The 25,915-nt window shown below is 41.0% G+C and overlaps 1 protein-coding gene across 10 annotated transcripts in view; it reads right to left on the bottom strand.

The window, feature by feature from the left end:
- arhgap44.S (Rho GTPase activating protein 44 S homeolog) overlaps nt 1-25,915 on the bottom strand; it is a 72,715-nt gene that overhangs the window by 11,388 nt on the left and 35,412 nt on the right. For 3 of the 10 annotated variants that reach the window (XM_041578541.1, XM_041578540.1, XM_041578538.1), the window contains exons 2-19: nt 21,707-21,746; nt 20,762-20,866; nt 19,612-19,688; nt 19,177-19,288; nt 16,026-16,102; nt 14,454-14,571; nt 14,114-14,182; nt 12,331-12,412; nt 10,179-10,306; nt 8,532-8,643; nt 8,128-8,209; nt 7,888-7,968; nt 6,255-6,368; nt 5,767-5,858; nt 5,390-5,570; nt 4,763-4,780; nt 3,819-4,070; nt 2,223-2,651 (exon numbers count right to left, since the gene is read on the bottom strand). In XM_041578541.1, coding sequence (XP_041434475.1) covers nt 2,223-2,651; nt 3,819-4,070; nt 4,763-4,780; nt 5,390-5,570; nt 5,767-5,858; nt 6,255-6,368; nt 7,888-7,968; nt 8,128-8,209; nt 8,532-8,643; nt 10,179-10,306; nt 12,331-12,412; nt 14,114-14,182; nt 14,454-14,571; nt 16,026-16,102; nt 19,177-19,288; nt 19,612-19,688; nt 20,762-20,866; nt 21,707-21,746 — 2,169 coding nt within the window. The remainder of the gene's footprint in view (nt 1-2,222; nt 2,652-3,818; nt 4,071-4,762; nt 4,781-5,389; nt 5,571-5,766; nt 5,859-6,254; nt 6,369-7,887; nt 7,969-8,127; nt 8,210-8,531; nt 8,644-10,178; nt 10,307-12,330; nt 12,413-14,113; nt 14,183-14,453; nt 14,572-16,025; nt 16,103-19,176; nt 19,289-19,611; nt 19,689-20,761; nt 20,867-21,706; nt 21,747-25,915) is intronic. The other 7 variants (XM_018238577.2, XM_041578542.1, XM_041578543.1 and 4 more) reach the window with 7 other exon arrangements.

The following is a 25,915-nucleotide window of genomic DNA, read 5'->3' as shown; positions in this document are numbered from 1 at the left end:
TAGCCAAAAAAAAGGTGATACTCTGGAAATTGTACTTTAAAGTCTTATATTGTCTTGGAAAGTGTCTCCAGATGCCATATTAAGTTGTCATTTATGTAAATAAGTTATAGTAGGTGATCATTTGTTTAATTTCTTTAGGAGACTGTAAATGAACAATCTGAGCTTGACTAAACATTTCTCAAGTACACGACATACAAACGTGGCATACGTAAATATTACACAGACACTGATCAAAAAATTTTTCTTCAATTTTGCCATTTTCAAGCCAAAATTAGTTTCCCCAAAAAACTACAGCTATACCAAACCAAACCATGGAAAACTAGGCAAACAGCTTTATGTCTAGGGTGAAATGGTTGGCAATAGTGATGGGCGAATACATTTGCCAGGGATGATTAATTTCCACGTTTCGTCCAAAATTCGAGGGTGAAAAATCCGCTGCAACAAATTTTTTTTCATGCGCCTAAAATTGTCGCGTTTCACAATTATTCAGACGCCAATTGTCTTTAATGCATTTGGACAAAATAGTCACGCGTATTGTTTTCAAAATAATTTTGACGCCCATTGACTTCAATGCGTTTCTCAAATTTTTCTCCATTTCACAAATTTTGCGGTAAATTCATGAATTCTTCAGAAAAGCGAAACACCACAGATTCGCCCTTCATTAGTTGGTAATAAACTGACAACTTAGCAGAAATTTGAACATTTAAAAAAAAAAATGCTTTTAAAGCATAAAGAAAGTTATAAAACTCAGCCTTTTCTCAATACACTGAATATTGAGGTTGATTGAAAACTTTTTATAAAGAGGTAGTTTTGATAAATAAACACTCACATGTAAATAATGGTTATAGTAAGCCCCAATAACACAGTGCTTGAAATGGTTTCTAAGTAGTAACTAAGAGTAGTAACCAGTAAAACAGAGTTCATATGACTAAAACCAGACTGTCCCATATGTAGTTCCAGGTATTTTGCCCTTAAATATCTAGTGGATGTGGGTGACCCTGATAATCATAACCCTTGGTTAAAAGCTTTGCTGTTAACTCCATTGTATGTTATATATGATTGGGAACTGTCATTGTATTGCCATATTGTTTCCCTTAGACGGTACAGTATAAGGGTATAGCTTATTGAAGTCCACATTAAAGGGTTGTTGGTGGTCTGTACAGCTGGAAAGAAATGAAATGTTCTACTTCCAATTAAGATGCTCCGTGCTAACAATTCCACTGTTCCAGTAAATCAAAAATAATAAAGGAAGGAGAACTCCAGCGGAATCTATGCAAAACTTTTATTTCAGGTTGTGGTTACACAACATGTTTCGGGTAGATACCCTTTATCAAGTGTATAGTTTATTATGTGTCCAGAACATTCCTTCTCTGTATATTTGTATTTATACATATGGGTAGAAGGTGCCATATTGTTTCCCTTAGACAGTACAGTATGAGGGCCCAGAACAATCCTCATCCACATATCTGTATTTATTAATGGCACAGGCTTGGGAACAGAGCCATCAGAGCCAGACGCCCTAGGCAAACTTGGTGCTCGCGTGCCTGAACGGATGCTGGCACGCATGTGTAAATGGATGTACAAGTGCGAGCCAACAGTCCAGAGATGAGAGAGGGGACTGGACTAGGGGAAGGCAAACAACAGAGAAGGTACGGCCTGGCGCCCCCCAGCTTTTCGCCCTAGGCACGTGCCTACTCTGCCTACCCCTAATTCCGGCCCTGAGGGCCATTGCAACATCCTTTCACTAAAGTCTGTAATTTTGAAGAGGCAAATTCCATTACACAGAACTACCTATAACCTCATACTATTCCATCTATTCAAGGGAAGGTACATGGAAATAGAGAATTCTTGGACAGCCTAGTCATTTCTCTTGACTAACATAACAATCCATCACACCTTCCCATTCACTGCATTTCTTCTAATGAGAATACAGAGAGCTTTTCTTTGCTTGCCTGACTTGTGCTGCTAAATCATTTTGTCTCTTTCTCAGAGTAGATCATTAGAACACGATGTTTCAAATCCCCTAAGGATATTGTAGGCTTTCAGACCCTCCAGAAAATCTATGGAAGCAGTTTAAAGCTAACGTCACAGCCTTACTCTAGAAACCATTAATCATTACCTGCTGGCATGAGAATTTGGGTTTTAATATGCCAGCCCTGCCAAGCTATGTACCTCCCACAATGTGCCACTATTACAATCACATAGCAAACCTTTTTAATTACCTAGTCAGCTTGGTTCCCTTGTCTCGAGTACAGGAACAGCTGAGCCATGGGGGTGACATTGTGGGAAGGTTAGGTGTGCCAGATGGGTCAGGTTTTGTCAGAACGAGTGGGGTTTTGATGTAGAGGGGAGAGACGTTAAGTTCTGCAGTGTGGGGTTCAGTTAAGGAGCTCTGCTTAGTAAGGTGTAAGAAGCAAGGTTTGGGATTGGAGTTAATGTCAAGCTTTGGTGGGGAAGGAGGCAACGTCTGGCTGTACCCAGTCCACCTGTAGGCAGAAGGGGCTTCAGCTCTGGCAGCTGGAGGAGCTTTTGGAGGGTGAGGAGGGAGGGTGGGATATTGTGAACATGAGAGCAAGGATGTGGTTCTGTCTTCTTCAGGGGAAGGATAGTTGTAACAGGAATCCGACCACTGAGGCGAAACCTCATCTCCACTGTATTCGATGGAGGGAAAACAAGGATGGGGCAAACACAGGAACAAAGAGAATTGAACAAAACAAACAAGAAAGAAAATAAAAAAACAGAAAAAAGAGCAAAAATATTTGTACATGGCAGAACCCAATGAGATAGAAGAGAGAGGTTGTGAGTAGTGAAACATGACAAGAATAGAGAAAGACTGCTAGAAAGCCATTCACTCTGCGTGGCACAAAGGGGAGCTTAGGCTGGCATATATGTGAGAGACGGGAACACAAACGGCCATTGGATTATGGCTCCAAAACACAAACAGATTCACATGACATGCATTGGAACTGTTAAAGGGGACACATTTCTTGTACGAACATAGACACACACATATGCACAAGCTGTATGGACTTGAAACCTGGACACAGTAAGGCTAAGGCAAAGGGTTATTATCATGCCTAGGGTAGAGTTAATATGTTGGCTATTAGCTGATCACAACTTGGCATTTCCATTTTTATTGAATTTAAATAGGGCCCCATTGTCATATAGTTAAACATAAACTTGCACCCACAGAAACAGTTCTAAAGTCCAAAACTTGGGCAACGAAATCTGGTAAAGATGATAGCTTAGAGGCTTGTGTGGATAAAAGAGACTGATACCGTGTAACTTGGATATTTATAATGCAGAGGTAATGGATGGGCTGCGGTTAGGATGAGTGAGGCAAATACACTGCAGCCAGGCACATGCCAGAGGAGAATGAAGTTACTTTTCCAAATTTCACATGTACTTGCAGGGCCGCTTTTAGGTAACAGAGGTGATGGGGCAATTTCCCCAGCCTTGGAAGTGTAGGGCTCTACATATCAAAGCCTTATTGTTGGATCAAATGGAACACTAGCTCATCATGGCTACCCAATATCCAAGCCCACTACACCTAAACTGGAATTTGCCTGCTACATTGGAAGGAGAACTATTAGTCCCAGTCTCATTTCAACAAATGAGTCTTCTCTGAGGTTTCCATCGATGGAAGCTACCCAGAGCTGTTTGGAGAAGGAGCATAGATACAAATGGACTCCAACAAGGGCAATTGGAAAGTTCTTGAGACACCTAAAAGCGGTCTTGGAGCAGGATTCTTGTTAGGGCAGTTAGAGAAGAGGTGGAGCTGCTCGATGCAAAGCTATGGCAACAGCGTGAGGCCTTACCTTGTCCTCTCAGGACCCGGTTGGGAGCCACTACTGGGAGGAGTAGGGGAGGGACTTTCTACAGAAAAGTCAGGATTTGGTGAATGAGGTGTGGCTGCAGAATCGAAAGGAGGAGGAGCAGGGGGCTGCATGGCGGGTGGGGTGGAGGGGCCTTTGCGGACTAAGGAAGAACCGCGGCGGGCAACCCATGAAGTGTCCATCACCCTCACGCCCATGCTAAGGGGGGAATACAAAGACATCTGCTTACCATCTCTATAAAGGAGGTTAGAGAGAGAGAGAAAGAGACTGTAACACTGTAGAACAGACTCCCACAGAGCAGGGGAGTGGGAAACAAATGGAAACAAAGGGTTAAAATAAAACATATATACAATTATATACATTTCCTATGTGTTGGGTACACCAATATATGCTACTGTATACACTGATACGGAGTACAAGACCCATCGTCTATCAATAATCTTTATTGGCCAAGCTCTATATGTATACATTCTGTGCTATGTGTGCCAGTGATGAGGCTCAGATTACCCCAAAATTGCTATGGTTTGCACCAATGGCAGAGCTGTATATAACAGTTATTTACAAAGGGCAACAGGAAAGGTTTGTACCATAATGACCAATAAGGGGTTCAACTGGTTGCACCTGGTTTGGTTACCATAAATTATGGGATTTGTGTAAAATTGCCTATTTTACTAGATACCCCAAGTATGATATAAAAAAAACATACTCTGTATAATTATACAGTACTTCAAGAACAAAAGTCAGCGTGTATAGATACTTGGATTTGGGAAGGGTCACTATACACGCAGTTATAAGATATAGTACACAGAGAATTTGGTTATTCCAAAGGGGAAGGCATATGATGTGGGGGTGTTACAGGACAAGGCACAACAATAGCAATAATAGATTAAACATCTTGACAAAGCCTTCCCAGGTATAAACCGTACCTTTGTATTTTCCTAAGGCTGCATGGACAGAAACACAAAGAACATTAGTTGGGATATCGGGAGAATTTGTATGTCTCAGACGCCCCACCATACTGAACAGAAAGGGTTTTGTTAATATGTAGATGGTTTGTCTTATTATTTACCATGTTGATTCCATCCCTAACATTCACATGTGTGATGGCTCTACTCTAGTTGCCCCTTTTTTTCCTATTTAAAAGTTACATTTATATAAATAATGTGCATTTTTTTGGCACCCACAGGGGCAACATAATTTCAACAGCCAGTGGCGTGGGCTAGGGTTTCAGAACAAGTTACCCTCAACTCTATAGATGGTACTGGGAATATAAATAGCCTTTACGTAGGACATTCTCCCAGTTACCAAGACTTCTTCCATGCTGCACAAATAGAACGGCACAAACTTTTGGATAGTATATGTTCTCATACAAAAAAGTAATTATTTTACATGGATAAATGGGCACACATTATTAATCTCATTACTTTAAAACTTAGTGTGTATCGCTTTATGAACATTCAGAATGGCCGAGGTCATGTGATTTTCCTAGCCCTTGTTGGCCATGAGGGGATTCCGTACCTAGATAAGATAAAATTGAAAAAAAAATGTTATACCCATCCTTCTTGTAGAACTCCAACATCATGTTATCAGTAGCCACGCTGAGTGGCCTCCTGGCCTGGTCGTGCTGTTTTCTGTCTGAATGGTCCATATCGGGGGACGGCATGGAGCTGTAGTTGGCATTGTGGTTGGTGTGCACCGGGCTGCCATAATTACCCGTCACATTAAACTCTATGTCTGGGTGAAACAAAGTGAAATCAGTTTTACCAATAGTCTGTTCCCTTGACTACATTACGCAACTGTAGGTGCTATCTAGGAAAGTCTAGGGGACCAAAACTTCAGCCCATTATAGCATCTATTTAATCTGATTACTGAGTGAGGCTCCTGAACGGTACTTCTTTAGTGATGGAAGTTAATATATACATATACTTACCACCTGGGAAGAACCAATCAGCATGCTGGATTAATGGCTCAATAATTCCAACTATTTGAAGCGATACAGTGGTCATCATTTCTGTTATGTTCCTGCATTTGACACATACTGTGTTACATTACACATATTTTACAATTTGATACAATTTGTTTAAATTATTTATATACATCTTCACAATGACATTATACATCATTAACCACTCCAGTGGGATTCAAAATAGGCCATGGATTTCAAGTATATAGAGGACCAAGCAGTTCCCCCCCAGCCCACTAGATAATCACTGTCTATGTCATCTTACAGCAGCCCCTCTTTCATTTGCCAGAATCCACAGAGGCCTGAGTGGAGCTTACAATGTAAGTTAGTGTTAGACACTACCCCCCCCCCCGCCAGCCAGGGGAAAGTTACATAGGTTAATGTACTTTTTCATGGTGTGCCACTATGAAGCCATGCAATGTGTATCTGTAGGAAATGGACGACTGACGACTCACCCTTCCGCCTGCGGCCACAGAAGGTTAGGTCCCAGTACAATGGCCATGTTGCTGGGGGTCATCTTGTTTGCGTCCTGGTATTCTGTTAACTTGGCCAGAAACTTAATGACATATCTGTAAGTTCATTTTTTTGTAAGAAAAAGGAAAGGAGGATATTCATTGTTTGCTTCCGTCAATGTGCATAATGCACAGACTGTGAGCATTAAAGGAGAACTAAATCCTACAAATAAATATGGCTAAAAATTATATATTTTATTTACTGAACTTATTGCACCAGCCTAACGTTTCAGCATCTAAATAGCACCAATGATCCAGGACTTCAAACTTGTCACAGGGGTCACCATCTTGGAAAGTGTCTGTGACACTCACATGCTCAGTGGGCTCTGAGCAGCTGTTGAGAAGCTAAGCTTAGGGGTCGTCACAAATTATCAAGCAGAAAATTAGGTTTGTCTGTGATATAAGCTGATGCTACAGGGCTGATTATTAAATTCTGATGCTAATTGCATTGGTTTCTGTGCTGCCATATAGTAATTATTTGTATTAATTACTAATCAGCTTTATATTGTGACATTTCTATTCTATGTGTACTGTATATTGTGAGTGGGTCCCTAAGCTCAGTAAGTGACAACAGCACAGAGCATGTGCAGTGAATCAGCAGAAAAGAAGATGGGGAGCTACTGGGGCATCTTTGGAGACACAGATCTTCACTGCTAAAGGGCTGTGGTTGCCTTGGGCTGGTACAGAAGCACAAAACATAATGTACAACATTTCTAACTTGCTTTTTTAGTTAAGCTTTAGTTCTCCTTTAACAGACAAGAGGAAGGAGCTAAACATGGATGATAGCCAGTGTCCTGCTGGTGACCCTGGTGGCTCACAGTAGCTTTACCCCATCCCTTACTCTCTTTGTTCTGATTGGCTGCTTTGAAAAATGACTATGCGTCTGAGCAAATACTTCTGAGTAGCGCACTCCTCCTCCTCTTCTATTACAAGAAGCTCAGAGAAGCGTCCCATTCTTCTGCCCTGTTGCTGGGTATTTGGTACAATTAGATCTCATTGGGGACTAAAGCTGGCCATAGACACAAAGATCCAATCGTACGAATCATTGTATGATCAGACTTTCCCATCTCCCGACCTGCCACTTACCATTCCGATCATATAAAGTAGAAAAGAACAGATCAGCCGATGTTCTGCCCCTGACAGCAATTGTACGAATGTTATGTCCGACAAAAGCTGGTGACAGTCTCCCAATGAAAATCGTACATCATTTCGTCAGCCGACTGAAATCTTTTAACCTGTCCGATCGACCAAACGACTGATCTCCGCCGGACGAAAAATGTCGGGACTCTCGTCACACGGTCCGAAAATCGTACGAATCCTCGATTCGTACGGTCAGATCTTTGCGTCTATGGCCAGCTTTAGGGTGAGGGGAAGTGTTGGCTAGAAGTGTGCAAACTCTTGATGCTGATTCTGTCATGTGCCTCACCAAATATATTAAACAGATACAGTATATCTTCAGTATTGAAGTAGAGATAACATCTAATCATTTTAACTAGTAAAACAAGGAAAACTAGCAATTATAATGATTTTGTTTAAAGAGACAGGCCCCAGGTTGCATGTTATCAGACACACTTACTTGAGATTATTATAATTGGCCTTAGGAAGCTTCTCACATGCATTGCATAGAGCTTGCAGCCTCTTGTCTTGTTCCTGGACACTGGGGAGTTAACACAGGCATGTACAATGTTATAGGACAGTTCTACAAGGATATCAGTAAGATTTCATGCAGCTTTGTATCCAGTTCCACCAGAGGGTGCTAGGCCCCTGTTGGGCCTACTCTTTCCTTATTGTAGGCATTGATTTACAATAAACTCACTTTGATGCCTGTATCCATTCTTCATATAGTTCAAATGTCATGAGGGGCTCAGGAAGCTCTCGGAGATAAGACTTCAATGCTCCTGGAAAAATAGCACAATTAGATATTTAAACAAACCTCATTAGCACTGGTCAAAGGTATTGAGCAGGTATGCCCAAAAGGGGAACAAATACGGTATATAGAAGCTGTCAATAAGTGAGCATTGTTTCTGACCTACAGAAGCCTACAGACACTGCCTTGGGTGATTTAGTCAGTATGGCAGCTCTGATAGTAACTGTGTGTGTAAATACTGACATTGAGATAATATGTGCAGTATAATTAGAAATACAGTAATTCGCTCTTGATAGGAATAAAATCAAATCTAGATTCTCTGCACCATTTTAGCGAGACTGGGCAGCACTTACCTGCTATGGCATGTGGGTCAGCAGAATATTCAGCCACATCCACTACGCAGCAATCCAGGGCAGCCTTTAACTTCTTTAGCTTGGAGGCAGAAGGAGCCACTCGGAACAGGCCCTAAAAGAGCATAGGCAAAGTTCAGACGTATAGAAGGTGTAGGGCTTAATGCCAGAGTAAAGAAAGTGGGCTGACAGGAGAGAATGAAAGGGAAAGCAGCAGGCAATTAGACGAGGAAGCAGGGGAAATAGAAGGACAGGCGATAAGGAGGGTGAATAAATACAAAGGAAGAATGGTAAATGCCCAAAGCAGGGAGTTTATTTGTCATATTAATACTTTCTTTATGAGTTCCCCCATGATCACACCTGCTTAGTTTTTAAAACTCATTTCCTTATATGCTTTACTGACCAACGTTCTGAATATTCTATAGAGGCACCTACGATGTAGCGTGTGCTTTCATCTACATTATTGTACCCAGTAGCCAATGTTCCATAATTCATAGCCCCCCTTTTTGCCCACCATGCAATCCCTTGCACAAGCCAGTGTTACTATTCAGCATTAGTAGACCCTCTTAGACGCCAAACTGTGAGAAGGCATTAAGTTAGATGATGTCTATATTGTCATATGTATGGGGTCTGTATCTCTAACTTGAATATGCACATATTTATTTTTGTTTATATGACTTAAGTGAATGATATAAAGGCCTCATAAACGCCCAACAACAGGCAGATGGCAAAGCATTTAACCCTTTGGTATCAACAGCAGCGTGGTAGTGGGAGGAATGCTTGGAAATGCTGGTTCCAACCCCACGGGAAGTGCAAATGATTTCCAGCTGCTTTCTTTCACAGGAGAGCACACAAACTCCACCAATCATCTCTTGCCACTGACCTTAACTTCACTTAAACAGGCATTTTACTAACACTGCAAAAAAAAAAAAAAAAAAAGAGCAAATTCCAATTCTGACTGTAGGAGTCTGGATGGGCAAAGGCACAAAAGGCAAAGTTATTTTAGCCTCTGCTACAGACCATAACCCATCCTGGGTGCATGTTGATGCTGTGTTACTGTGGTTATATTCACATATTTGTGTTTGTTTATAAAGTTGCTTGAATTGTGGTTATTAAACCAGGTGGAAGTGGAGAAGTGACATCAACACTGGCAGTGAGAAGGTATAAGGAGATAGTAGGCCATGTAAAGTTATTTTAGCCTCTGCTACAGACCATAACCCATCCTGGGTGCATGTTGATGCTGTGTTACTGTGGTTATATTCACATATTTGTGTTTGTTTATAAAGTTGCTTGAATTGTGGTTATTAAACCAGGTGGAAGTGGAGAAGTGACATCAACACTGGCAGTGAGAAGGTATAAGGAGATAGTAGGCCATGTATTGGGAAAAGTAACCCATCCTCAGGGTAGGTACCACCGAAAACATAGACGTGACAGAACTGAGATGTTGAACATATGTTTTATATCTATATTTTCTGTCACCACTATGTTGCCTCCCTATGCGGCCATGTTTTTCCGGCGAGCAAAGAATAACCACAGCTTAATAAACATGGCAGTTTTAAATCCTTCATTTCTAAAGATACATTCTAAGCATATGTACAGACTCATAAACAGCCTGGACTGTGTTTAGGGCCAATATTACAACTGCCCTACCTCCTCTTGCATTCCACATTCCAGCAGCATGGTGACGCACGCTTCTATTGGAAACGCAATCTCTCTCCCGCTGACTGCCAGATGTTCCTCTAAAGGCTTCCCAAATGATGGCTTTTCTATCCAGGCCTCTGGTGGGACAAAATAGAAAAAGGAAATTAACCCTTTAAAAAAATAATGATTGGTCACCATCTGAAATATGCAGCATAACAGGCAGGACAGGACGCTAGCCGTCACTGCTTTGTTTTTGGTTGGTGAGCCCATTCATAGATTATAATTTCTCAAACTGTGTAGTAGACTTAAAGTGGTGGGCAGGGGCCTGAATTATGACAAAATTCAATTTGGAATGACCTTGGGTAGATATTCAGTTGGGAAACAGTTTTCACAGGCTGGCAATGTATAGACTAGCTCAGCATTTGCATTCTCAGATACCTTAATTATTGAGATATATTAAAATATAGTTTGATGTTGATCATCAGAAGGCCAGAATTTAGGAGAAACAAGGGCATGAAATGGAATGAGTTACATGCATTTTAAGTGGACATCCAATAGCTATTCAAGATCTATAGCACTGAAAAGGCCATAAAGCCTGAATATTCACACCTTTCTATGCTGGAATAGCAAACAGCGAGATACATGTTTCACATCCCCACCAGTCAACTCCCTCCAATGGGTTCTGACTTTACAAGGACCACATCTGACTTTGCAGAAACCCAGAACCAGCTGCTTCAGATCATGAAACCAGCAAAGCCTCTTTTTTCAAAGCAAAAGACATAAAGTGCTTTAGTGGAATGTTCGGGAGGGGGAAATGCCTGTAGTGTTTTTTTTTTTTATTGTGAAATCAGTGTTGTCTTGCAGGGCTCTCAGAAACATAATTGTGACTAAGACTTGGGGCTTTAAAGTTCTACGCAATGCTTCTTTATCCTAAGAATTACCAGCTATGGACACTATACAATATTACTGTACCATATGGCTCTAAGTACAGGGTTCCATTGCAGCTTGCTCATCAAATTCAAAGGGTAGACAGGGGACATCAAATGAATACAGTAGTGCCAAAGGCAGCATCGTGTTCAGTGGGTGAACATAGGTCTATTTGTGTGTAAGGAAAACTTACCTGGCGTCCCAAGATGGCAGCGCCTCCCATGCGGGTCCTCCTGGACGCAGCTCTGTGACACTACTCCAGCGTCAGACGAGTCACTGGCGTCGGATTGGTCACCAGTGTCGAAACGCTAGCGTCGGATTGGACGCCAGCGTCATGACGTCACCATGTCCATTTTTGGCACCAAAGGAGGACTATAAAAGACGCTGGAGCACTTCTGACTTTGCCCTACAATAGGTTCTTCCTTGTGAGTTCCTGGGTGCGCTTCTAAGTACTGACTACTGACCCTTGCCTGTTACCGTGTACTGCATGTTCGCTACCTGAACCGACCATATTGCCTGAACTTGACTACTCTTCTGTTTAATCCTTATCTGTACCTTGAACTATTGGACTGGTGCTTCCTCCTAGGTCCGCTACTCCTGGCTGAGCCTTCGGGTGCCTTACAGTCTGCTATTTTGAAGCATTGAGATCTATGAGAATCTTCTACCTTCAGGGCCCAGAGTTAGGCCAAAACGTAAAGAGACCCAATATTTTCCATTTTTAAGCAATTTTCTTGCATTTTCTATCTTGAGCTTTCTTGCCTAAATATCGAGGGGGGGGGGTTCAGAGATGACGAGATCCACTCTATCATCAGAATTTAATTTAAGGAAGAATTCTAGCAGTTAGCTGGGAAGAGTTTTCTTTGGCATCTTGGCTTCCAAGAGAATTGACACCTCTCTCCAAAATGAAATTGTAAATTCCATCTGGTCTCTGGAGTCAATAGCTCTTTGTGAGGCTGGATTTATGATTATGAATTTGAATATACAAATTACAGTTCTGGATTAGGTTTGCTATTTGGCCTTATCTTTGGTGGAGAATTTAGCATTTGACCAAAACAAAATATTGTGGATTTGGTGCATCTTTTCAAGGTGATAACAGACAAAAACATACAATAATGAAGGACCATTCCAAACCTTATAGTCCAGAATACACTTTTTTTAAGCACTAAGGATTAAAAACATTAACAATGGCTGCTGTTGCCCTCAGAAATAGTAAATGTTTGCCAGCTCCACTAACCTTGTTGGGCTTTGATCTGTGGCAACACAGCAGTCAATAAAGCGAGTGACTTCCGGTGGTACTCTGCTTGCACTTCTATTAACTGCAAAATGACAGGGGTGTTAGGGAAAAGTCTGGATTGCGCATATATTATCAAACCTCACAACAAGGATTTGCAGCCTTCCATTCTAAATGGAGCATTCTGTGCAAAGAAATCGGAAAGATTATTTTTGGCGTATAATCCTCTGAAGGAGGTACGACGAGGGACTTGGAATAAATGACCTCCTGAATCATTGATGAGCTTAGATTTGAGATGGATATTGATTTCTGCTTGCTGTGGTTATATTTTTAATGTTACGGATGAAATCATTCTAGAATAAAATGACATGTACTTATCCTGTGATTCTCATGTGAATGTGCATCAAATAATGACACTGTCTGTGCCAGTGCAGTGAAACCAGAGGAGAAAGGTCATACACTTGGCACCCTCATACTCATGCAGGGCTCAAGGGAGCGTGAGTACTGCAAGATACACACAGCTGATTTATATGAGAGTAAGATGCTAACTGAACCATAGAAGTAGGCTTGAAATGCTATACAATATGTTTTAGGCATCTTTACAATGACCCCAGCCCTTTAACAGTGAATATCTGTACCTCTGAAGATGCCCCCACTAGTACATCCCCACCTTAATTTTTTTTCTTCATAAATTCTGAAGATGCCTAAGCTTCGCTGCTCAAAAGCCCAGAGCATAATGAGCATGTGCAGTGTCACTGATATGTAGTAAATGACCTAACAAGTTCCAACATGGGGTGTTACTGTGGGACAGCTTTGGAGGCCTGGATCATTGCTGTTATAGGATTGTTGAATGTCTGTCTGTAACGTAACTAGGGGGCACAGGGCTCAGATGCAGCCATGCAACCGGGCCCCGCCATGCAACCGGGTCCCCCACCCCCAGACCATGCAACCGGGCGGCCCCACCCCCCTCAAGAAGAGATTTTTTTCGGCGGATTCGCGTTTGCATGAACCCCCAACGGGCACCCTCGTGCTCCCGGTAGTTCCACCACTATTCTCTGGGTTGCTATTGTAATCTCAATACAGATAAGATAAAATACAGGTGTAATTGAATGTTTTGAAAATTAAGAGTTACACTAAAAAATGAGTTACACAAACATGTCCTAAATTAATTAATTAATTAACAAGTTAATGAAAATATAATGGATTGCTGTGATGCACTTGTAAAATTGACATGTTTGCTTCAAAAAATAATGTATAAACTTTAGTTTATACAATTAAGCTGTTGTGTATCCATGGGGGCAGCCATTCTAAGCTGAAAAAGGAGAAAAGGCACAGGACACAAAGCTGTTAACAGATAAGCTCTATAGTATACAATGAGATTCTTCGGAAGTTATCTGTTATCAACTTTCCTGGGCTTGAATGGCTGCCCCCATGGCTACACAGTGGCTTGTTTATATAAAGTATAGTTTTTTTTCAGAAGCAAACACAGCAGTTTTTGCCAGTGCAGGACAACAGTACATTATATTGTCTTTCCTTTAAAACACTTTTTTTGGCATTACTGTTTCTTTAAAGCTAAATATTTACATACTCCATAAATTTGCTGTAAAGTGTATGAATAGATGTGACTTATAAAACTGAGCTCCCCATTTCAGCTAACATTACAAAGAAGGAGACAAAGAAAGACACATCAGCTGCTAATACTGATCTTATATTATAGTAATATAAAGACAGCAGGTATGTGCCACACAACTCCACAGCAGTATAAGGACCTAACAAGAAGGCTTACCGTCTGGAAGTAGCTTGCATAGTCTATTTCTTTGGCCACAAAGTTGTACATATCTGCTGACAGCTGATCCTGCAGGAAACAAAATAAATGACTGTAGGTATGGCCACAATGGCTTCTGCCCATGGCAGTGAGACCTGCCACAACTCCATACCAAACCTGATTTCTTGCAATAAAATATGTTATTAGGGAATGGAAGTAGGGAAATTGATACAGAAAGTAGGTGAAAGGAATAACTGTGAGAAGGAGAAGATTATAGTGGAAGACTATAAAATTCAAAGAGATGGAGCAAAAGGAGGGCATCACACTGCAATTTGCTGGCATTGGCTGCAGGAAGACATACCCTACATATTTCGACCCGATTTGCTGCCTCCTCCATCTCTTCCCTGAGTGCGTCAGCCTTAGCTCCCGAGGGCTGCAGATTACTGGAGATTCCAGAGGATTTAGCAGACTGCTGCCACCTGTTGGAGACAAAATGGGCCATGTGGATGCCACATTGTACCAAATCCAACCAAAACCAGTTTCTTGCATTGCTATATAATGTGGCCTATTTATGGTGTGCACTTTTGTTTAGTCAGAGCTCACAGAGTATTCTATCTCTACATCTTCCTCCCCATAATTACTTTTTCTCTGTTTCTCTCTGAAGGTTACTGTCCAATTTTCTTGCATCGGCAATACAGAAGCCCATTTCATTATGGAGACTGAGAAGAGTCACACAGAGACCATCGATATATATATATAAATTTGTATAGATGATTTTGAATTTGGAGTGTGTATATATATTTAAAATTCACTAATGGGGGGTGGGTACTTAATTGCAACACTGATTCTGCACAATATCCTTGAGAAAGGTCCCCATGCAGGACCAAAACGTTGGATAAGATGTAAATTTGTGTGAAATAAATCAATATATATTCACAAACAACAGTGAGTGCTGATCCTCCTTTCCTAAATGCTTATATGAAGATGTTACTAAGTTTCCAATTTCAGTTTTGTTTAATCCTCTATTATTTTCAGACTGTTCTAGCACATAAATAAATAGACAGCATGACAAGTCAAAGATCTTTGGCTTCAAGCTTTTTGAGGGTTGCACTGGGCCACCTCAAGCCCATCTGAAAACCAGGGCACACTCTCTCAACAAATAGATGGAGAAATTGGCAAATAGTATAGGTGTTATATACACCTTATATGGAAATAACAAAGGGATGGAGGGTATAGACCTAGGCTGGGATCCACTGGCCTGTGGGTGCTATAGGAGTCCAGTCCAACCCTGGTTTTCTATAGGAATAGTACTGGCATGAATATTACAAAGGGGGAGAAAGTGGAAGCAGCCAGGCTACAAAGAAAAAGATAATACGTTTAAATACAATGGAAGTGCAACTGATTTATCCCATTAATCAATGCACATTGACTGATCCCCTGTCTCACAAATAATTCAATATATATGCAAGTGCATGTGTGTATAAAGACAAGGGTTTTTAGTTACAAAATTATGATCATAAAATTGGTAAGCCACCATACCACGTCAAGGTAAACCCCATCGATAGTCCCCAACTGTTTACCTCTGGTCAATAATATAAAAGTAGTAATCCTTGGGATCAGTGTCTCCTGACCTTGAGTTTGGTTTTAAAGAGAGGGCTAGATCCTCCCACTAGCTGCTGCGGCTTTTAAAGGGAGAGATTGCCCAATGAATATGAATATTACCTAACTTATCTCATAGCCTATATAGAGATATCATTAAAACTATACCAGCGTACATATTCCCATGTACTATGCATAATGCTGCAGCTAAATGTTGGGTTATTGCACTCATGAAGTTGCAAACATAGAACTGAATAGCATATTCTATTAAATTAAATGCTAATAAGTTCTGGTGCACCTCCACATTTGGTATTATGGCAAAAACATGACTAACCTTGCTCTAGAAGAATCCATGTCCAAGACTAATTTGGCTAAATGTTTTCTCTGTTTTTGGATGTTTGGGATCTCCACCTAAGGAGAAAAGAAATGTAAAACTGTAATTAAACATGCAGAAAGGTATTCAGTCAGCAAATGCTTAACATTATGTAGGTAGCATGCACAGTATAACATCTGAAGAGACCTTTTGCAGGTTATATAAAATGTGAGTGAGCCGCTGGCATTTATTACAACCAGATGAGAAGATGATGGTATGTAAGCACTTGAGGAAATCAGTGAAAAATGAGGATTTCCTGGAACTGGAGGACAAATAAGGATTTTATATGTCTTCATGGTCTCAGAGGAGAAGTGAGGAATTTGTGAAATAAAAGGAGAGAGTAAAACTTCCATCCTAGAATTAGTGATGACATCAGACAGTAACAGCAAACAGATACAACTAGTAGTGGATGTTGGGTGAAATGGAGACTTAAAGGAGAACTAAAGTTTAAGAAGGCTAGACATAACGCTACACATATATTTTGGGTTCTTTAACAGCCCAAAACCACCACAGCCCTTTAGTAGGGACAATCTGTGCCTCTGAACATGCCCAGTAGTAACCCATGTGCCCACCTTCTTCTTTGCCGATTTATTAAACATGCTCTGGGCTGCTGTAGGCACCCACTCATAATATACAATATATATGAAAAATAAAACAGAGTAAAACAGAAGTAGGGATGTAGCGAACTGTTCGCCGGCGAACTAGTTCGCGCGAACTTCGACTGTTCGCGTCCGCCGAATGTTCGCGAACGTCGCGCGACGTTCGCCAATTTGAGTTCGCGTTCGATTCGAATAAAAATCGTTCGACCATTCGACCATTCGATTCCTTCGACCGCTAAAATCGAACGATTTCCATTCGTTCGAACGATTGTAAGCATTCGATCGAATGAAAAGCATTCGATCGAATGGCTTCGATCGTTCGATTCGAACGAAAATCCTTCGATCGAATGATTAAAATCCTTCGATCGTTCGAATCGAACGATTTTGCGGGTGTTCGAAGTTCGCGAACTGTTCGCGAACTGTTCGCATTTTTGCCGGTGTTCGCGAACGGCGTTCACGAACACCAAAACGGCAGTTCGCTACATCCCTAAACAGAAGATGCAAGGCTGATTAATAACTACTTCAGATTCACACTGCAGAACAATCTAATAATTGGTCCTGCAGCATCAGCTTCCATCTCAAACAAACCTTATTTACTGCTTGATCCTATGACTCTTAAAGGGGTGGTTCACCTTTCAGATAACTTTTAGTATGCTATAGAGCAGGGATCCCCAACCTTTTGAACCCGTGAGCAACATTCAGAAGTAAAAGGAGTTGGGGAGCAACACTAGCATGAAAAATGTTCTTGGGGTGCCAAATAAGTGCTGTGATTGGCCATTTGGTAGCCCCTATGTGGATTTTCAACCTACATTGAGGCTCTGTTTGGCTGTGCACCTGTTTTTTTTACAACCAAAACTTGTCTCCAAGCCTGGAATTCAAAAATAAGTATCTGCTTTGAGGTCACTGTGAGCAACATCCAAGTGTTTGGAGAGCAACATGTTGCTCACGAGCTACTGGTTGGGGATCACTGCTATAGAGAGTGATATTCAGAAAACATTTGCAATTGGTTTTCATTTTTTATTATTTAAGGTTTTGGAGTTATTTGGCTTTTTATTCAACAGCTCTCCAGTTTGCATTTTAAGAAATCTAAAATTACCCTAGCAACCATGCACTGATTTGAATAAAAGACTGGAATATGTATAGGAGAGACCCGAATAGAAGGATCAGTAATAAAAATTAGCAATAACAATACATTTGTAGCCTTACAGCGCATTTGCTTTATAAAAGCGGTCAGCGACGCCCATTTGAAAGATGCAAAGAGTCAGTAGAAAAAGGCAAATAACTCTAAGGGGCTGATTCACTATGGGTCGAATATCGAGGGTTAATTAACCCTCGATATTCGACTAGGAATTGAAATCCTTCGACTTCGAATATCGAAGTCGAAGGATTTAGCGCAGAAAATTCGATCGTACGATCGAAGGATTATTCCTTCGATCGAACGATTAAATCCTTCCAATTGAATGAAGGATTTTAATCCAACGATCGAAGGAATATCCTTCGATCAAAAAAACTTAGGCAAGCCTATGGGGACCTTCCCCATAGGCTAACATTGGCTTCGGTAGCTTTTATCTGCCGAACTAGGGGGTCGAAGTTTTTTTTAAAGAGACAGTACTTCGGCTATCGAATGGTCGAATAGTCGAACGATTTTTAGTTCGAATCCTTTGATTCGAAGTCGTAGTCGAAGGTCGAAGTAGCCCATTCGATGGTCGAAGTAGCCCAAAAAAACCTTTGAAATTCGAAGTTTTTTTTACTTCGAATCCTTCACTCGAATTAATGAATCAGCCCCTAAAAATCTAAAAAATAAATAATGAAAATCAATTGGAAAGTTGTTTATAATTGGCCATTCTATAACATACTAAAAATTACCTTAAAGGTGATCCACCCCCTTTAAGCTTAGCTTCTCAATAGACTCCCAGAACACACTGAGAGCCACTAACACAAAAAAAATGGCCCAATAAGATGAGGAGCTGCTGTGGACATGTTTGAAGGCCTGGATCATTATTTATAGGGCTGATACATTAACTTAGACCTCAGATGCTATGTTTTTTTGATTGATACTATGTTGAAATAAAGTATAACAATTTTTTAACTGACCAGGAGACAAGCGACTAATTTTTGAAACCCAGGAGTGCGCTGCCTTCATTCTTCTGTGTTGCTGATACATTAACTTACACTATATACAATATAGGATCTCTATCATTTTTAGGCTTTAATTCCCCTTTAAGGGAATGAAAGAAGGCATGGGAACACAGAAGTGCATTATACTTAAGAAAAAACAGGAAGTCGATAAAATAGTGGCACTTCAGGGAACCAGAAGTGAGGGCTTGAGCAGCAGGGGAGATATTAATCACAGCTATGGCAATGAATAATTTACTGTACATTAAAAAATAAAAGTGGAATGGCCAACACTCGGAATGGCAAACTGCAGTACAAATCATTCTGTTTAGCAGAACAGGTAAAAGGACATTCCATAGGTCAGGAGTTTATTGCAAGGGAAGCCCCCCCCATGTTACCTCCGCCAGTACAAACAATGGATCCACCACATCTCTTTCCATATCCTGCTCAAAGTGGATGAGCTCCTGGGCTAGTTTGTCCTCTGCCTCGCCGCATAGTTTCAGCATCTTCCTGGAACAGTACAGGGAAAATTCAAGGGGTGTCATGTCACAAAAGTGTAATTGAGGCTAAACAATTATTGCAATACTGTATATTATATTTCAATATTTTGTAGTGCCTTCTAAATTATGAAAGCCTAAAGCGTTCTTCATCTTAATCTTAGTTCTTAACCTAAGGCAAATGCCCCCTTCATCCCCCCAGCTTCTTTCCCAGCAATACTACCAAATGATTGTTGTTTTCTGGTTTCTCATGTTTACCTCATAGTGAACATGTATAAATGAGATTCTTGACATCAATATAAGCCTAGTGGTATAAATAGTGGATTGCCTGCTCACCCAAGCAAAGAATCATCGCCCAAAACAGCCGATCCTTCCATCAAACACTGAGCCAGGGTTATTAGAGGTAACTTTTTCTATAGAAAAGGATGAGTAAAAATGGTTAAAGAAAGGGGTTATACAGGGAAAGTCATACACTGCATGACAAAAATAATGATTATTATTTATTAAAATAAAGTCCATATTGGCAAATGTTTAGTTAAAATAGAGAGGCCCTGACACTAGTAAACTCTTATTTTCACTCATGTATTATAAGGGGTAAATTATAAGGATATTAGAAATCACTGAGGGATTTTGTGACCATATAAAGACACAAGGCTGCAGGCTGCGTTATACAGGGAACTCTGAGTATCACTCGTGTATTATAAGGGATAATGTACCCCCTACTGTAAATTATAAGGATATCAGAAGTCACTGAGGGGTTCTGTGACCATATAAAGCCACAAGGCTGCAGGCTGAGTTATACAGGGAACTCTGAGCATCACTTATGTATTATAAGGGATAATGTACCCCCTACTGTAAATTATAAGGCTATTAGAAGTCACTGAGGAGTTATGTGACCATATAAAGGCACAAGGCTGCAGGCTGAGTTATACAGGGAACTCTGAGCATCACTCATGTATTATAAGGGATAATGTACCCCCTACTGTAAATTATATTGTGAATAAAGTACCCCCTCTTGTAAAATATAAGGATATTATTAGTTACCGAGGCGTTTCATGACCATATAAAAACATGAGGCCAAAGGGCGAGTGTTTTTATACAGGTCATGGAACTTCGAGGTAACTTCTAATATCCTCATATTTTGCAACTGGGGTACTTTATTCATTATAATACACAAGTTTAAGTGAGTCATGTGACAGAAATTACATCAGAACTCACCGTTTATTAGGATTTAATTTACAAGATATTCATATCTTTTGTGTATTATAAGGGGTTCTGTGACCATATAAAGTCACTTCATGCAATTCCTTGCATTTGAAAAAAAGTGTACATTATTTTTTAAAATGCACACATCACAGTGAATTAGGTGACACAAACAACAGCTCTTAAGACTCTTCATAAGTGGTGACATCAATATAATTCTACTATAAGTCAACATGTAACATGTTATTGGGGGCTTTTGTGTATCATAAAGGAAAGACCCTACCGATCTCTTGTCGGTGTCTGTCCCCTGTTGACCCTGAAGGCAAGCCATTAGTTTCTTGTGGGTGCTGTGGGTGACTTGCTTCACCAGCTCCAGACGCTTCTCCACCTGCACAAGCAAGAATGACATATAAAATAATGTAATGTGTAATATAAAAAGAATATATATATATTGTGAAGTTCAGGGGGAATAAGATCGTCCATGCACTTAGGGTTGCCCCCTTTTCTGGAAAAAAAATACCGGCCTTCCTATATATTTATCTTTTTTCCCTATTAATAACATTGGGATCAACCATAATTTTTATTGGCCAGGCCGGTAAAATACCGGCCAGGTGGCAACCCTACCTGCACTATGACCACAACACAGCAGTAGAATAAATGTCCTTTTATTTATTATTCAAACTTAAACAAGCTGTATCTTTGGCAGGTAAAAATGACAACTTAAACATAGTCTTCAGAATAAAGTAATATCGGCTCTCATGCACAGCAAAACTGACAAAATAATTAACTTTCCCACTCAGGGTTCAGGCTCACCTAGCCTTGCAAGCTGTTTGATCCTCAGTGAGGAGATTGTTTTTTCACACACTTTTTCTTGTGCAGACCTCACGTATGTCTACCACCCCCTCCCTGAACTCCCAGGCCTCTCTTATTTCCTCCACTGCTGCAGTAATTAGCCCTGCTGTGCACCTTCAAGGTACCTGAATAAAGGGGAAATATACCTGTTGTCCAGGACCCCTGGAGTCCTGTACAATAAATTGATAATTCTGATTGATATGTTTGGAGTGGAGGAAATATTAGTATCCCACAGCTCAACTGGTTGATACCATAAATAGGTTCTGTACTGTATATGGGCTTGTGTCTCTGTCTGGCATAATACAAACAGTACCAGAGGAATACAGTAACAGCAGATGAGCATTGGCGGGTCTTTGATTTATGCTTAAGTACTCACCTGCAATAGGTCATCACTTAAAACCTCAGTCTTCTCAGCCCTAGAAGGAAAATATTTAAAATGTTAGAGATTCAATAAGGGTCCCCATTGGTGCAGGTCTTACATTTACTATATAATACAGGAAAGGATCTCATTATACAGTAGGTATTATATGACAGGTTAGAGCCCATGTACTTGGTGGGGTTACAGGTAGGAATTGTGTATGTGGGTATGGGTTGTGGGTTACGGCTCTGTCACCAGTTTCCTCGTTCTCAGATCACACCCACTTTATGGCCACACCAAATTTTGGCAGGTTCTGGGAATTTAAGTGCAATGTTTTATGTGCTATAACAATTTTGCTAATGAAGCTGAAATTGCCCTTTAAGCTGTGAGTCAGTTTCCCCAAGAGACCTGTTTATCTTAAATTGTTACAAATGTATAGTTGTTTATCTTAAATTGTTACAAATGTATCGTTGTTTATCTTAAATTGTTACAAATGTATCTAAAAGCAGGCATGTCGTGTCCTGGGCTCTCTGCCAAAAAGCTTCTTATGTTAATTAAGTTTTAGAAACTTTGTATCTTTTTCTGGAGTCAGTGCAGCGCAGGAGATCAAAGAGAAAATCAGGACATTTCAGTAAGAAAGCCAGGATTGCGGGCTGAGCTGTCGAAATCGGGACAGTTGGGAGGTATGGGATGCAGCCCCACTGCTTTCCTAACCCATCAGCTGCCACCTGCTCCGTGGACTGGGCAATCCCCTGTGGCAGCCTCCCTAGACCCCAGTCATTTGTGAGCTTCTCACAAATCCAGCCTGGTAACTTCTAGAAGGGCTTAAGGCCTAAACCCACAGTATAGATGTATGTTTGGTCATTCATTGGAAGGGAGGTGTGTATCCCGAAATGTTCAAATTTTTTTCTGGTATGTCACAAAAAAACACCTTCACAGCATTTTATTTTTTTCACATTTGTCAAGTATTAAAATGGCCAAATGTTTAAGAATCACACTACTGCTGAATTGGGTAAGTGCTGGGAAAGCTCCTCAACTCTTTTTCATTGTATACCACAGCTATAAACCATATTGGACTTAGACATCCCTGCCAGGCAGTTTATATACAGTACAAGCCATAACCTTTAATGCTGCTATTAACTTTCTTGGCACACATCAGATATTTCATCTATACACACAAGAAACCAGACTTGTGACTTTTGTACCTATAATTTCATTTACACCTACTCTTTATCCTCAGTTCCATGTGTCCTAGTAAACATGCAGCACCGGTTATCACAGCCAGTATCCATGCCTCACCCACTTGCAGCATCAGAACTAACAATCACAAACTACAATATAATACTATGCTGTCTAAGGGAATTGCCCATTCACAGGAACAGGCAAACCAACACGCTGAATACAAAATAATGGAGAGTATACTCGGGATATAGTAGATTCGAATGCACCTAGAACAGAGAACACACAGAGAATCCATCACAAGTAACATAATGCTAATAGGTATCTCATCCCTGTCAGGTCCTTGTTATCTAACGCCTCTTCTTGTTTAGGGACAAAAGAATATAGAACAAGCAGAGATCCATTGACCCCCTTGTTCCTGACATCCCCAGGCCTTGGCTGCAGGAGAGATGTTCTCTTGTACAAAAACTGAGTGTGCCGGCAGCAGACGGAAAGCCTGGAATTTCCACCAATTGTTCACAAAGCAACAGCAAAGCAAAGAAATGGACACTAAGGAAAATACCATTTATCTGCAGGGTGTAAACAGCAACAGGTCTAGCAGCTCTGCCAAATGCAGGTGATGGTGTGACCCAGGCAGGGAAAGTGTGCACCATACACAAGTCCGGAGAGAAGTTTAATCATCATACTGAAGTAAGAAACTTCCTAAATACAATCAATTGGAAATTATGCATTGTTTCTGAAATAATCAAGTTTATATTCACTATTCCTCTCTCAGCATCTGTTTCTCTTCATTCTGTCTTCATGCAGCAGACGACTGATCCAGTATATCTTATAGGGGGCTCCCTTTCCTAGCATATGAATTAGATCTTACTCAAATAACTTATTCCAGTACAAACAAAATCTAACAAAATAACTGCCTTTTGCACAAATTCTGCATGTAGAGATACAAGATTTCTGGTGATTTTAATAAAGTGAGCTCTAATACATCTTCTAGGCAAAAAGAGCCCCCCTATAAGTTATATTGGATCATTCATCTGAAACCCAACTCCTGAATGAAGCCAGAATGAGGAGAAACAGAAGAGGAATAGTTAAGATAAACTTGATTATATGAGATTATTCGAGGGCCTCCCTTTTCTCGGGCCCCCCGCAACCACGGTTAGTGCTTCCCCTATAGTTACTCCAGTGCATACATCATCAGGGTCAGACTGGGGAGCCCTGCTTCTGGGTTCCCACATTGAGTCACACCCCCGTCCTTGCCGGCGCACAAGCGCGTGTGCGCATGCACATACCTTGTATTCCGCTGGGTTCCCACACCAAGTCACACCCCATCCCCCGCCGGCACACAGGAGCGTGCGCGTATGCACACCTTGTATTCGCTGCAACTTGCGGCAAGAGGAGGAGTGCAGGGAACAGGACTGGGCCATTGGGACCCACAAGAGCTGCGGGACGACTAGGTTTTTTCCCGGTGCTCCGCCAGCCCAGTCCAACCCTGTACATCATTACTGTTACTATCTGTCTATGAATTTCAGTATTCAGTAGGATTAGCTTCATTATGACAGTATTTGACTGGGGCTCCTTGGGCCCACCACAGATGCTGTCATAAAGGGCCCATTCTCTCAAGAATTTAAACAGTACTAAATGTAATAGGGGTCATGCTGACCTAAGACAGGACTGATAATAATAGTCTTGACTAAAATCCACCAAGGCATCCTCTGGTAGGCCAGTCCAACCTGACCAACACGAGGTCATTTCCTGAAATGTTAAATTGGCTACACTCATATGGCATTTTATTAGTCATCTCATATGGCATTGTATAAATCAACTCATATTGCATTTCATAAGTCAACTTGGAATGCATCCTACTGGCAACAGACAGGACCACCATTGGATGGGACAGAGGGGGGTTAAAACAGGGGCCCTGTGACAGAGAGGAGCCCTAAGCGAGGCAAAGGTCTGGTTTATGGGGTAGTCAGTGGACATTATTGGGGCTGCAGAGCTTGGAGCAAGGCAGTACAAATTTGCGCTACACCCTGCTTTCAACTGCAATACCCCCCCCCCACTGCTTAATAACTGCCGTGAGCTTTTTTTCTAATAATTATACCCTTACTTCTGATGGGCTTGGTTGGGGGTTTGACCATGCTTGAAATGCAGTGCCCATATTTTATACTTAGTGTGCAGACAAGTACTGGACTAATCATTGGGCCTCCCTGGGTAGGACACCCATGCTAAATAAATGGGTCCCCATGATTTCTGATGACTGGCATAGCAGCTAAAACATGCATACTGTTCAAAGAGCTCAGACATGTTAAGTCACTTAGCATACATGAGTCTGATTACTGGGGAGTAACAACAATACATACAGCAGGGAAGGCCTGGAGTCCAGGAATACAGAGCACCAAGTATGGTACAGGCCCAGCGAAGCAATACTTTTTTTTATTCTGCAGCAATATCTGTGTTCTGGCTCTCTGGTCTCTATCCGACCCAGTGCAATTGGTTAATAGAAGAGAATAGAATGTATCCAAGCTCGTTACATTATGCAATGAAAATTCCTTGTGACTCACAGCAATGCAAACTGTTGGATTCCAGCACTCCAGATACGGAAAGCTTTTAAATGAATTTTAAGAAAATTAGGATTTTAGCCTCTGGATATGGCAGCAGAGCTTTTTACTCAACACAAAAAAAGAAGCAAATAGAAGGAGCTGCTTTTAACTGTAAAGAAGAAAAGGAGAGAATCACGCAAAGCCAGAGAATATGTCCTCCCGTGGAGAAATCCACACAACATATAATAAGATTTCCTCCTTCTCTCATCATTACACCCTACAGCAGGACTGAACAATACCCATCAGATCACTGCATGCTTATTATGTTTGGAACAAGCAATAGACCTCCCTTCTTCCCACTAGTCAGCAGTGAATCAGAATTCTCATGTGCTGCTGAAAGGCACAACTAGGCTGGAACCCGACAGCGCAAAGTAACCTTCAATAAACCGACAGATTGTGCAACTGAAGAAAAGGATGTTTATGAAAAGTGGTACCTTAGAGGTGAACA

This window comes from Xenopus laevis, chromosome 9_10S (assembly GCF_017654675.1).
Source record: "Xenopus laevis strain J_2021 chromosome 9_10S, Xenopus_laevis_v10.1, whole genome shotgun sequence".
In the NCBI taxonomy this organism is placed as follows: Eukaryota; Metazoa; Chordata; class Amphibia; order Anura; family Pipidae; genus Xenopus; species Xenopus laevis.
This window is presented reverse-complemented; position numbering and strand designations above follow the sequence as displayed.